This window comes from Populus alba, chromosome 7 (assembly GCF_005239225.2).
Source record: "Populus alba chromosome 7, ASM523922v2, whole genome shotgun sequence".
NCBI lineage: Eukaryota > Viridiplantae > Streptophyta > Magnoliopsida > Malpighiales > Salicaceae > Populus > Populus alba.
Window position 1 is genome coordinate 4,951,273 of NC_133290.1, and position 13,918 is coordinate 4,965,190.

The window sequence follows — 13,918 nt, forward strand, 5'->3', positions numbered from 1 at the left end:
AGGGTGTTTTAGAATATTATAAAATAATTTTTATTTAAAAATATATTAAAATAATATTTTTTTTTATTTTAAAAAAATTATTTTTAACATTAACCCATCAAAATAAAAATAATAATTTATAGAACAACAGTTTGCATGGAACACTGGGTGTTTTCCTTGCAACTTTTCTCACTTCTTACTCAAATAATGTTTTTTTTTTTACTTGAATTTTTATAGTTTTTTTTTTAATTTAATTCTTTAACATTTCAAATTGTTTCTCTTCGAGATTATTATAGTTTTAACCAAAACATCCCACCACTAATAAGAATTTAATTACCGTGGTAATTATGATACCTACCCACAGAGATATTTGCTTTGCGGGGTACAATTGTAGATACTCCTCGATTAATCTTATTCCAAATAATTAAGACGGTCTTAATTATTAATTAGTCAAGATAGAATGCATCTATCTACCCCATTTTCGCCATCTCTCCATTTTATCTCATGCTCCATCCCACCCTCCATCCCTCCAATGTCCTCAAAACCTTACTTTGAGAAAAAGAAATTTGGAAAATCCCTCCATGCCGGTGTGTTTTTCTACACAAAAATATTGTTTTGACCAAATGGTCGGCTATGACCATGTGTTTTTTTAATTCTACATTTGTTAAACTAATTAATTAGTTAAAATGTTTCACGTTATCAGTTCATTTGCTAAAATTTTTTCCAACATTTTTTTTTCCTCAAAAAAAAAAAACTAGTTATACACTGTTCCCTTTTTTTTTTTCAGGGTATAAATTTTTTACATTTTTTTTTAAAAAAAAACACTATAAAGAATTAAATTCACTCGTACAATGCTGAACAATATTTTTTTCCCGAAAAACTAGTATAGGTGAATTAAATTCATGTTTCATGAATTTTAATTTTTTACCTTAATATTTTAATTTAAAAAAATTTATGAAAACTGTAATTTTATCAGATTTTTACATAATGGAATTATAAATGTTTTGAATAATAATATTTTATATAATTTTTTATTTTTTTTAAGTAATTAATATATTTCTATATATATATAAAATACTTTGAAACACCTAATCAACCACAGTTTTTATCAACATAAAAGTCTAAAAAATTGTCGAACACCCTTATACCCTTATTATGTGCATACTATTTATACACCAATATTGTTTGAAATACGCGATGCAAACCTTGTTTCAAAAAATTCAATTTTTTTTTTGCTAAAATTTAATTTATTTGTATGTTTTTGGATCATTTTAATGTGCTAATGTCAAAAAAATGATTTTAAAAAATAAAAAAAAATATTATTGGCATGCATTTCAGCATGAAAAGTTATTTGAAAAAACAACCACTATTACACTGTCAAACATACCCTTAAATTGATGCTAAGTTGAGGAGTCGTTTTGAATTGCATTTCATTTTATTAAAAAAATTTAAAAAGTTATTTCAAAATTAATTATTTTTTAATTTTTGAGTCGTTATAATAAGATGATATAAAAAATAATTTTAAAAAATAAAAAATATATTATTTTAATATATTTCTAAGTGAAAATTACTTTAAAAATTAATAGTATAAAAAATAAATTATATATATATATATATATATATATATATATATATATTCATTTTTCTCGTTCTAAAACAAAAAAGGAAAGAAAAGAAAAGAAGAAGCCTCAAAAAACAAGCCCAAATATTTAGGCAGATAAGAATAAGGCCCAAACGATGAAGCCCGTCAAAAGCAAGCTGGAAGTTGCGCTTGGCATGATATTACATCCTTAAACCTTAAAACCCTAAGACTAGAGAGAAACCTCAAAACCAGACAAGTAATACAAGATGTCGGGCAGAGAAGATTCGGAATCGGACGCGCCTGAGGAATTTACTGCAGAGCAGGTTTCAAAATTTATCCCTTTTATTTTTCAATTTTATGTTTTATTCAAAAATCTTTTTTTTTTCTTTTTTTGATGTTTTGTTATGTTTTACAGGGGATACAACAAGATGAAGAGATAAGAAGAGTTCAGAAAGAAAGTAAGGCAAGGTACTTACGTTGGTCTCTGTACTACAGTCTCAATTTTTAGCAAACAAGACCCTCAAAAGAAATTTGTTTTCTTGATTGAGCTTATTATTTTTTGCTCTTTTTTTAAAAAAAAATTTAGTTTTGATTTGACTCTAAATAGTGTTTCTAGTTATTTTGATAACGGGTTTTTGAATTGAAGCTGTGATCTTTTGTTTTTTCTTTCGTCGCGGCTATATGGGGCGGAACTATAGAAAGGTGTGGTGGCATTTACTTGTAATTTTGCGCTGGTTGAATTATTTATTTTGAATAACTACCTGAGGGAAATTGCACTAGTTAAAGTCATTTATGTTTTTAATTTATGGCATTTATTTGGAAAGTTGAGTCATTTTAGGAGAAAAATATTGATGGAATTTTGTGAATTTGATTAGCAAATCTTGAAGTTTTAAAGTTTCTCTCTTCTTCTTAAGTTGTGGTATTCAGAACCGGCGTGAGAGAAGCACTGGATGGTGCAAAACCTAGAAGTCCTTGGGAGAAAAATAATGATACTAATGAAATACTATTTACTTAGCAGAACATGAATTGCTTGTCTTTTAATGGTTTCTCCTTTGATTTGCCAAATTGCTTCCTGAATTGACTTCCTTCATTAAAGGTTTGCAATTTGCTTTGGGTTTTTCTTTTTTGGCTGCCCATACTTTCTTGCTGTTCTTAGGATGTCTGGTTGTTCTGTGTGATGTTTGTAATACTCCTTGTTTCTGTATGACCCTCTAATTCCTAATTGCAATTCGTGGAGCATGGTGTTTGTTTTGTTAGAGAGCTCTTTTTGGTTAATAAATTAGGAGCTGACTATGGCAACTTTGCTTAGGTAGTCTTCTGAACTGCTATTGATGTGGGATGTGGTCCATTTTGAATTTCCCAGGAAACACTGAGCTTTAGATTAAGTTATTGATGTGAGGATAGTGAAGATTGCTGCTGCAACTTTGCTATTCTAGTTATGCATCCCACAAGGATCAGCTATATTGGTTTCTAGTTGACGGATTTACATTAACTTACCCATTCAGCTCTTGTTAAGTGTCATGCAAGCCTTGGGCTCGGCTAGGAGGCCTTGTTGATGTTTAACCTTTGAAAAGTAGAGGCATTCTCTTTAGCAAGATGGACAGTGTGGGTCAGTTTTTCTGGGAGGTGGCTCTAAAGTTTAACTTGGCAAAGTGGGCAAGATTTGAAGCCTAAGAAAACACTGGTTAGGGATGGTTAGAGTTCAAAAAATCACAGTGCACAAATCACATGTGCCTCCATTTCATAAACTGGGTTATACTGGACAAAAGGGTAAACTTTTATATTCTGGGTAGTGGGCATGTATGAGCAGAAGGTGTATGTACTCATTTACTGAAGAAGAACAAATTTAGGTCAGTAGCAAATCAATAATCGGCAGAATTGGAAGTCTTTTACAAAATAGTGGAATGTTCTCCTGTTCTAGGAAATGCAACATGCATGGAATATTAGCTGTTTTATTTTTTTCAAATGCTGCAAAAACTATTTTACTCCTAGATTCAATATTGTTGGTTTGGTTTACCTTTTGCTTTTCCCTTATAGTTTTGCCCCATTCAAAGCCAAATCTAGATATAGTTATATACTTCTTCAAAAGTTGATTATACTGTTTTTTTATTTCTTCTTAGTTTGATGTTAGCAGTTTGTTTTACAAACCTGTTTATCTTTGAATAGAGTTGTTCGTGAGGCTAAAGAAAAGCGCAGACGATTGGCACAGAGGAAAACAGTACAACCACCTAAAGTGAATGAAAGTGTACGAGATGTGGTAGAAGCCAAAACTGAAATTGAAACAGAAACAGAGAAAGAGTCTCTGGGCTCTGGAGGGATGCTTCCAAGTGATATTGTTCAACTGCTTGCAGCTCGGGAGAAGTATGATACCCCCCCCCCCTCTCTCTCTCTCAAGCACACAACACACACACACACAAGCACATGAATGAGGACAGAAACAGATGTTTTCTATCTCCATGTACTGGATTCTAACCAAGAGAACTTATGCTGTCTGCAGAAAAGTCTTTTTGTCCGATTCTGAGGATGAGAATGCTGAAGAGAAGCGGCTTCCAAAAAAGAAAAAGTGCAGAAGCTTGGGGTGAGGCATAATTGAAAGCTAAACTTGGAAATGATGTTTTTGAAACAAAATAATAATGTTATTGAATTCTAATTTGCAGGAAGGAAACTGTTATTTTGAAGGAGATGGCACCTCCTCAATGCATACAAAACTCACTGGAGTTCTTGAAGAAAAAGAAAATGCAGCTTTCAAGATCATCTTCGGTTTTGGACAACCCCAACCAAGCACTTCGCCTCATATCTGCTTCTGGCTTGTTCAGTAAGAAATGACAAGCTTGCGAGTCAGTTTCTTGTTAATGTGCCCATGTAATTCTGAGCCATTCAAAGCTAGTGCAAGACATTGATATCGAAAAGAGGCGAGTTACTGAACTTCCCAAAGCTTATTTTCAAGCTACTGCACCATAGTAATTCTTACATCACTTTCAACTCCACTGAAACGCATGCAAAATTGAGTCGTATACAGTTAACGTTGACACCTTTTGTATTGTATCGTTCAAGTATTTTATGATTCCCGAGGGTTGATTGTTGATCATTATGAATATCTAATCTGTTTTAGAGAAATTGTTAACGGCAATTTGCTGGGGGACCTGCCCTGCTAAGATCTTTGCCTATTTCGAATCTCAAGGCACTGCACCTTGTGGATTCCAACAGTGCCTCCTACTCTCCTTCCCTTTCTTTGATACTTAAAAAGTTGATGGAATATATTGGCGTCTTTTTGTCGTGGAAAATATAGGTTAATCATTCAAAAGGGACTACTGCATTCTGGATTTTGAATCATATATAAACAAATCAGTTGTATCTCTCAGAAGCCCTCTCCTGCCCTTCCTCCTGAGGATTTTTCTAATCTTGGTGACTTGCTGGATTCAATCTCTTAGAATCTACTCGGTGCATATAATAAGTGGTTTTCTGCGCCCTTTTTTTTCTTTGATTAGTGAACAAACTTGTCTTCACATGCACACCATAGCTGCTCTATGATCCCAGACCATGACAACCATAGCTGATTTTGCCAATATGAACTGCGAGTTTCGAGTTGGATTAAAAAGAAAAAGGAAAGAAACCCAAATGCATTATGGGCATTCAAAGGTTTTTTGGAAACCCTTTCACTCGAGAACTGGGGGCGATGAAGCTTCGAGAGCTTATATTGAATTCAGAGAGAACTGCTCTTTAAGGCAAGTCCATTAAACTGCAATTGCTGAACAATGGCAATACAAGAACATCAATTCGTAAAAGATATATATAGAAGTCATAAACATGGTCACAATATCTGAACTTGGTCAAATTGAAGCTTCAATCACGAAGTGTCACAATCTGGTTTTTACTAAGGTGAGAGTAGATTCATTTACATAGTCCTGCCCTTCTCTTCGGCTTGAAGGAGTGTGATGCATCCAACAATCCAAGCAACAAATTTCATCGATTATATTGCCACATTCAAGATGAGGAGAACGCATCATCAGGGTCCAGCCACTTTCGTTGGTCTGCTAACACCATGTTTTCTTGGTCTAAGCTGCCTGTAAACGTAGCCAGAGCTTGGATAGCGTTTTTTACCTTGTTTGACCTCTTATGGTGGCGGATACGTTTCAGGATAACATCTCTGTCCATGGAATGAACAGATGGTTTTAAATGGAGCTGGCTGCTGACAGGACAAGTGAGTGCTTGTTTGTCTTCAACATCGGGGTGGTTCTGGTTCGATTTCTCAGTTTCTGAGATAGATTGCTGAGCTTTAGAGATCATGAAAGCCATTGTTTTTGGAGATGGAAAGAGCTGGAGAATGGGAATTGTGTGGGATTTCCAATGTCTAATGTATATATATAACGTGTGAGTGTGAGGTTTCAGTGGGAGCTACCTTCTGTTTTGTTTAGCGGTTTGGTTTATAGCACAAATCAGTGGGTTTTGTATTTTTGGTGGTAGTTGGGGTAACATCACCTTGAATGAATTGCATTTCTTATTTTTTTTTATTTTTTTCTAAATACTCAACACATGGAAGACTATCTATATAAATATAAGAATCATAAATAGTTTTTTTTACAAAAAAACACTCCTAATATCCATCCTATAATTTTATTAAAATTACACCTATTTATCAAGTTTTAAAAAATTACAGTTTACATTTGAGTTTTATAAACACACTAACCTTTAATATTTTTTAAAAAATACCAACAAAAAATATCTAATTATTTACAAGGTTGTCATTATATTTTATTTAATGATAAAAATAATATTATATTAAATATTAAAATTTTGCCATCAATTTTTTTTTTTAAATAAAACAAAATGCTAAGTCACCACTCTCATTATTTTCTTGTTGTCGGTATTTGTCCATCCAAAACCCAACAAATCACAAAATATTCCATCATAATTGAAGCACTAGCAAGATGGATAGCCAGAGTCAAAGAGAGTGTTTCAGTTTCAATAATAATAATAACAACAATAAGAAGCAAATATGAGATAATAGAAAAATTAAAAATAAAAGGAAGAATATTTTTTTAATTTTAAAAGTGTTTTTGAAAAAAAAATATTTTTTTTTTATTTTAAATTAATATTTTTTAATGTTTTTAATCATTTTGATATATTAATATCAAAATAAATTTTAAATAAAAAATATATTAATTTAATATGTTTTTAAATAAAAAATATTTTAAAAAATAACATCTAAAAAAATATATATAATCAGGCAAGCAAGGCAAAAAGCGTAGAGAAAGGCTGAGAGAAGTCGTGTTTACTCTTTACCGACTTTCAAAAAGTAATCCACAAAATATTTCGTCATCCACATAAATGTGACGTCATCACAATTGTCAACGGAGATATATGCATCTTTTTATTTTTGGTGTTGAAAATATGAAATCTTCAACCTCTTTCTAGAGTAGAAAATGAATCATCTTCTTAGGCCTGACCTCGCTTCAATTTGATCAACTCAGCTTTTTAAACATCAATGGATTCTTTAAAACAAATTTGGTTTTTAACAAAAGTAATTTTGAGCTATATTACGCTAAACCACTACACACATGTTATTTATAATTAAAGAAAAAAAAAACACCAAAATAAATTAAATAATGCTACGAAATCATGATTTCAACCATTGAAATCAATTATATGTGCCGCTAGAAGACAATGAAGCGGCTGATACATTGACATATGCAAGACAACCAAGCACTTTAAGCTAAGATTAAATTATAACCTAACTCTTTAATCCAAGACTAAGAAATTTGAATGGTAAAGATAATGTAGTGATTTTATTATTATTTCGAATATGAAAATACAAAAAGACAGGCTTGCTTTCCATGATGAATGTTGCAGAGATTGCTCAAAGACCTACCTATCAGTCATCAAAACTAAAAGGAGTTGATTGGGACAAGCTTGAAGCTGAAGTGAAGGAAGAGGTAATATTTGTTGATTCTGTGCTCATATTCTGTGTTCATTCCATAACTGAAGCATGAGATATCATTTGTGGATTTCAGGAGGAAGAAGAGAAGCTAGATGTTGATATGCAGTTTTGAACAAATTTCTCCTAGAAATTTACCAAGATGTTGATGAAGACACAAGAAGAGCCATGAAAAAGTCTTCCTTTGAATTATTTATGTTATACATATATTTATGGGGTGAAGGAACTCCTTCCTGATGTTTGTGCTTTTTGTTGTTTTTATTGTTGGAGAATCTGACCGGTGATGTTTTAATCATTATTTATTAGAGGCTAAACACACCGACACAATATTTAACGTGATTCGACAAACCGCCTATATTCACGGGAAAAACCATTCTTATATAGGAAGATAACAAGATTTTACAACAATGAAGAAGGATGAATCATTCATTCTACTCTACTCTCATCATTCATCGTCTCTTTTAACAGTGCTACAATGACATCCACTACTTGTTGTCTTTGACAACTCACTCTCTCCTATATTCCTCATATTTTTTGCTCTACATCCTCTCTCAACTTTGTGTTGCTCTCTTGATGCCTATTTATAGGCAAGAATGGTGCCACCAGCTCCAGCTCATTTTCAATAATGATGGCAGCACATGGGTTACATCATTTTTATCAATGATTGGTGCAACTATCATTGTAGCCTTTTAACAATGACAATCTTATTTTGTAGGATAAGTTGCAAAGATTCTATGATTGCTGCATATTAATGGCAACAATCCTAACATCTATAACAACAGGTGGAGTCTGATAAATGAAAATGTATTGTAACCAAAACTTTTGTTAATCATTTTTTGGCCCTTTTTTTTCCTAATTTTTTTATTTTACATTTAGATTAAATATAAAATATATATAAAAAATTATTGAATCTAACTGAGTACATAACTTTGATTACAAATTTGATAAGTTAAGCCACAACATTCATATTATCATTTTTCTTAGAAAGTGTTTCCGCTCTATTAAATTGGAAAACACTTTTCTACATTTAAAATTTATATTAGAAAGTAAATCATGTTTACCCTTTTTTTACAATATAAACAAATCTGAAAAAGTAAAAAGAAATCTAAAAAAACACTTTCATGCAACGCAAACAAGGCCTAAAAGAAAACCCTCTTTCATTGTAGTAATTAACCGTGGAAATGACAAATCTCTGATTTTGTCACTGTAGTGGTCACTTTAGCGCAATGATAAATCTGTAATTTTATTCATTTTTTTTTATCATTTTTTTTCTCAACACTTTGCCTATTTGTGACCTTTCTTTTTATTGTTATCTTTCATTCATTATTTTATAGTTTTTATTTTTATTTTTTGCAACTTTCTTTTATTTTTGCAAACAAAGAAATTTTTTTTTTCTTTCCACTCGTCCTATTTATTACCATTCCTTTTGTTCTTATTTTTATTCTTTCATTATTTTTAATTTTTTTTTCTATTTATTTCTTTAAATTTGATCTATTTATCACTTTATACTTAGATTATTTATCACCGTTCATTTTGTTCTTATCTTAATTTACTCATTTTTTTCTTTACACTTGACCTATTTGTCACTTAATACTTTGATTATTTATCACAATTCTTTTTATTTTTATCTTTAATATGTTGAAATAAAATTGTGGAGATTTTTTTAAAAAAAAAAATTATGTTCCTCTACCACTTTTCAAAAGAAGTCACTCAGCCTACAGTCAAATATATTATTTCTTTTCATATATATATATATATATATATATATATATATATATATATATATATATGAACTAAATTAAAAAATGATGACCTTTTTTACAAAAAAATATATCATTATTATAAATCATCATACTCAAGGAAACTAAAAAGAAATGGTCTTTCACTTTATTAGTTGATACTCTTGAAATTTTGTTGGTGTTTGAGAGTTGTGTAATTTTTATCTTTATACTATGAAAATGACATTGTTGCAGTTTTATAGGATTTTGGAGTTTGTGAATCCTCAATAAACATCTTTATTTATAATCAAGATGTCAATGTTGAGAATTTTTAATATTTTTTTGGGACACCTAATTTTTTTCTAGCACTCTCCTAGCAACACCTAGAAATTTTTTAAAGAAATTAATTCTCTATCTTTCTCTTTCATTATTGATTCTATCATTTACCTAATTTTCTTCTCTACAACCCTCTCAAACAATCATTTTCATCTTTCAAAGTGCCCAAAAAATTATATATCAAACCATTAACATTATGGAGGGGATTGGTTAGAATTGAGCTAGATTAGCAGAGGTCTTCCTCCATACTTAACTATATCAAACAAAAAGAATTCTAGAAAGAGAAAGAATTCCTCTGATCCATAGTTTTAAGGCCCGACCTGGTCCAAGGTTCGGTTTCAGGTTTTGATAAGGTCATTGGGCCGGTCAGGTCAATTTTTTTTAAATCAAAACAACGTCGTTTTAGTAAAAAAAAAAAAAAATAAAAGTCAACAGGTTTGCGGCCGGGTTTTGCCGGTACACACCGAGTTTTTCCTTTCTTAGTTTTTTCTGCAACCCGATCCAATTCCAGCTTTGGGTTGACCGAGTCCCGGGTCGACCTGCCGGATTTCAAAACCATGTTTGTCTCTTCCAAGTGCTGAATTGATTGTCCAAATTTGATGGATGATTTTAGGAGAGGTGGGGTTCAATTAATGGGAACTAAAAATTGAAAAAACTAACAAGTTAATTTTTCAAGGAGAACGTCTAGTGTGAGATCTTCATATTATATGACTCGAAGGTTGTTTTTAATTGTCTTCTTCATAAAAGGGCAACGCTTGGAGTGTTTTTGCTTCATAAATGTTTCTTGGACTCCTCTCAATTGCTCTATAGTTCTTTTTCTTTTTCTTCTTTTTTTCTTCTTCTTTTTTGTTATTTTGAAGATGGTGACTAGAGATAAAATTAAAATAGATTTTAGAAATCGGCACGCAGCAGCGTACAACTAATGATTGACTATGGAAGAATAGTATTTAATATATTTATAATAAAATTAAGATAATAAAAGGAACTTACTCTCAAATGGGCTAAAATTGTGGGCCGAGTCTATGTCTTTTCTAAACAGTCAGACCCAACCCATCTAACTTAGCTTCTAGCTAGGGTTTTATTATTTCCAATGCTCTCTCAACAAATATAAATCCACACTTCATAGCCGCTTTCTTCTCATAGCCAGGTTCCTTCTTCTTTGTTCTCTGGTTGGTTTTCTTTCGCTTCAACAGCTTAGATTTGACTTCTACCAATGGTGGTTTAATGTATTTGCTGTTGTATTTGCAGGGAAAAACTCCGAAGAGAGTTCCTTTAAGAGGTTTCCAACATGAGGTATGGCTCAAGACTAGTTCTTTCCTTTTTAATTTCTCCCCTCAAGGGCTCTTGATTTTTTAATGTTTAGGCAGTTAGTTCATTATCATTGTTTTGTTTTCATGGATTGCAAGGAAATGTTAAGTTGGGTTATGGGTTCTTGGTTTTTGAATAATTTTAGTATAATTTGAAAGGTTTGTTTGTTCATCTACATGTTAAAAAATGGGAAATTTGTCTGGTTTGTTTTTGATAATTGCTTTGGATTTATACAAAAAATTGAATTTTTGATAACGTTCTGATTTGGCTTAGTCCTGATTGCTTTTACTTGATTGATTTCTTGGATATCAAGTCTAAACTAGACAAAAAATAAAAATTCATCAAAGCTAATGTAGAAGTTGGTTGAGGATTTTTGGTTATTTACAATGAATACTATAAGCTTAAACAAGTTAGGAGCTATAAAAGTCAAGTTTGTGATGTCAGATATTAAGAGAATTTAAATTAGTGAAGTTGCTTTTGAACTTGTTGTGTTCTTTTTTACCTTGAGATGATTCTTAAGCAAGTGTCAGGAATTTTGTGAATTTTAAGGTAAAGAAGTAAACCCATTAGCCTAAAGCACTCTGTAACATCCTAGGTTGAGCTAAGGAGTGACTGGTGAAACACATTATGATATGAATGTTTTATGCTTTGTCTACTGCAGTAAGCTTTCAGGGGATACAATTCGTGAAGCGGTTACTACTATCAAAACTGGTGTGAATGAGAAGCCTCGCAAGTTTGTTCAGACCATTGAGCTACAGATTGGATTGAAAAATTATGACCCCCAGAAGGACAAGAGGTTCAGTGGCTCTGTTAAGTTGCCTCACATACCCCGTCCCAAAATGAAGGTCTGCATGCTTGGAGATGCTCAACATGTGGAGGAGGTAATTATTCATTCGATTCATCAATATACATAGATTAAAAGAAGTTTCTGAATAATTTTTTATGTTGCTGTTTGGTGTCTATAAAATTTCCTTAAGTAGCATATTTATCTTGCCGGTTTTCAAATCTTTTCTGGCAATGGTTTGGAAGTAGTTGCTATATTATGAAAATAGCATTGCTGCAAGTTATAGAGAAAGTGCATTGCTGTTGTCTTTTTGGGATGAGGTTGTCGGATGATTGTAGTTGTATGGTTGTCTGAGTTTTGTTAGCCTGAATTTTTTTACTTATTATGGGATTTTTAATAGTATTAACTTTTTAATTTATTTTGGCAGGCAACATCTATAGGCTTGCAATGGATGGACGTTGAAGCATTGAAGAAGCTAAACAAGAATAAGAAATTGGTCAAGAAGCTTTCCAAGCAGTACCATGCCTTTTTGGCATCAGAGTCTGTCATCAAGCAGATTCCTCGTCTTTTAGGCCCTGGTCTCAACAAGGCAGGCAAGTTTATTAAGAGTATTCACATCTGTGTATTTCTTTACAAACTGTCTTCATATAGCATGGTTGACCTTGCTTTTGGATATGGAAGTTTCTCATACTTTCTGCCAATTTATATGTGAATGCAGGAAAGTTTCCCACCCTCGTGACTCACCAAGAGTCATTGGAGTCTAAAGTTAATGAGATCAAGGCAACAGTGAAGTTCCAATTGAAGAAAGTCCTTTGCATGGGGGTTGCTGTTGGTAACTGCGACATGGAGGATAAGCAGATTTTCCAGAATGTTCAAATGTCCGTGAACTTCCTTGTTTCTTTGTTGAAGAAAAATTGGCAAAATGTGAGTTCTGATCTCCTTAAACTTTGTTGAAACTTTCTGGCACTGTTAACTGTTTTTGTACTTATTTAATGTCTGTTGTTGCAAATCAGGTCAAGTCCCTGCACCTAAAGAGTACCATGGGCACGCCAGTCCGCCTCTACTAAGCGAATTCTATATTAAGACATTGTAGTTTTGGAATGCTTAGAAATGTCATCCCTTTTCTGAGCAGAGCTTATAATTGTTTTCTGAAAGATGAAATTATGTCCTTGGATTTTATCATTTCATTTCTTTTTTGTTTTGAATGCTTAGCCTTTAATCCAGACCTGTTATGCTTGATAGATGTGAACTTTTTTTCCCATGAAATCTTTAATGTTGTGGGATGTATCCTGGTATTGATTGTTCTGGTCAGGCTTCTTTTTCAGTCTGGAGTTTGCTTTGCCAGTGTCTTGCGGGACGATGCTTCTTGTGCTATATATATATATAATATCGGTTTATATCTAAAAATCGGATGTTTGTTGCAAAATACAAGTATGTTGAGCAATTGAGAATGGCTAATCCGATGTGGGCTTCTATAATGGTGTCCCTCCGCCCATCCCTTGCCCGTAACGAGGGATGCAAGATGTGTTTCTCGTCCTATGAGAATTTTAACAACAAAGACGAAGATGCCACAACGCCAATGAGGCTAGCTGCAGTCGCAAAACCAGGGATTTGAAGTCCTAAACGTATTTGTTAATGATTTTCACAAATGAGTGTTTGGTTTTTAATTTTATTAGAGTAGGTGTCCAATCTTTGTATTTCATTCAATAAAGTGTCTAAATAGATGTTTATTTATCAAATAAACATGTGTACCTTGATGACATGAACACTAACACTTAATGTTTGGTTATTTTTCCATGAACACTGACATGTCGTGCATCAACTATATGTGAAATTCTATTTTATATAAAAAATATCTAAATACTTATAACTGAGACCACTAATATCTTTAGTCTTTTTTTTTTTAATTTTTTTTCAATTTCATCCTTTCGATATTGAGTTGGTTGAGAATTGGACTTTCTGATTTTTTTAAATTTTTTTTGTATGAGGCTATCTTAGTATAGTGACCCAGGTCGCGTGTTTAGTAGGTTAACTCATGTTGATTTGAGTATATTTTTTAGGCACTTTTTGTTATTTGATGTTTTTTTTTTTCAAAATCAACTTTCAACATTTAATTGGTTGAGAATTAAGCTTGATTGTTTTTTTTTTTTTTAGCTTATCCTAGCCTCTTAACTTGGGTTATGGATTTCACAGGCTAACGAGGTTGATTTTGATCTTTTTTTTGTTGTTTTTTTTTTAAATTTCATCATTCGATATTAAGCTGGTGTGAAATTAAG

At 32.1% G+C, this 13,918-nt stretch overlaps 2 protein-coding genes across 3 annotated transcripts; both read left to right on the forward strand.

Moving 5' to 3' along the window:
• The first annotated feature begins 1,731 nt into the window (after positions 1-1,731).
• LOC118063219 (uncharacterized) lies at positions 1,732-4,678 on the forward strand. The gene is made up of 5 exons (XM_035077196.2): positions 1,732-1,884; positions 1,977-2,029; positions 3,728-3,922; positions 4,059-4,139; positions 4,219-4,678. The coding sequence occupies exons 1-5, from the start codon at positions 1,828-1,830 to the stop codon at positions 4,385-4,387; spliced, it is 555 nt and encodes a 184-aa protein (XP_034933087.1). The 5' UTR covers positions 1,732-1,827; the 3' UTR covers positions 4,388-4,678.
• Positions 4,679-10,589: 5,911 nt separating this feature from the next.
• LOC118063218 (large ribosomal subunit protein uL1y) lies at positions 10,590-12,885 on the forward strand. Of its 2 annotated transcripts, none has more exons than XM_035077195.2 (6): positions 10,590-10,697; positions 10,799-10,843; positions 11,520-11,739; positions 12,070-12,235; positions 12,361-12,566; positions 12,656-12,885. In XM_035077195.2, the coding sequence occupies exons 2-6, from the start codon at positions 10,839-10,841 to the stop codon at positions 12,707-12,709; spliced, it is 651 nt and encodes a 216-aa protein (XP_034933086.1). In that variant the 5' UTR covers positions 10,590-10,697; positions 10,799-10,838; the 3' UTR covers positions 12,710-12,885. The 2 variants fall into 2 exon arrangements, with proteins under 2 accessions (XP_034933086.1, XP_034933084.1); XM_035077193.2 differs by having other exon boundaries at positions 10,608-10,719.
• Positions 12,886-13,918: the final 1,033 nt, after the last annotated feature.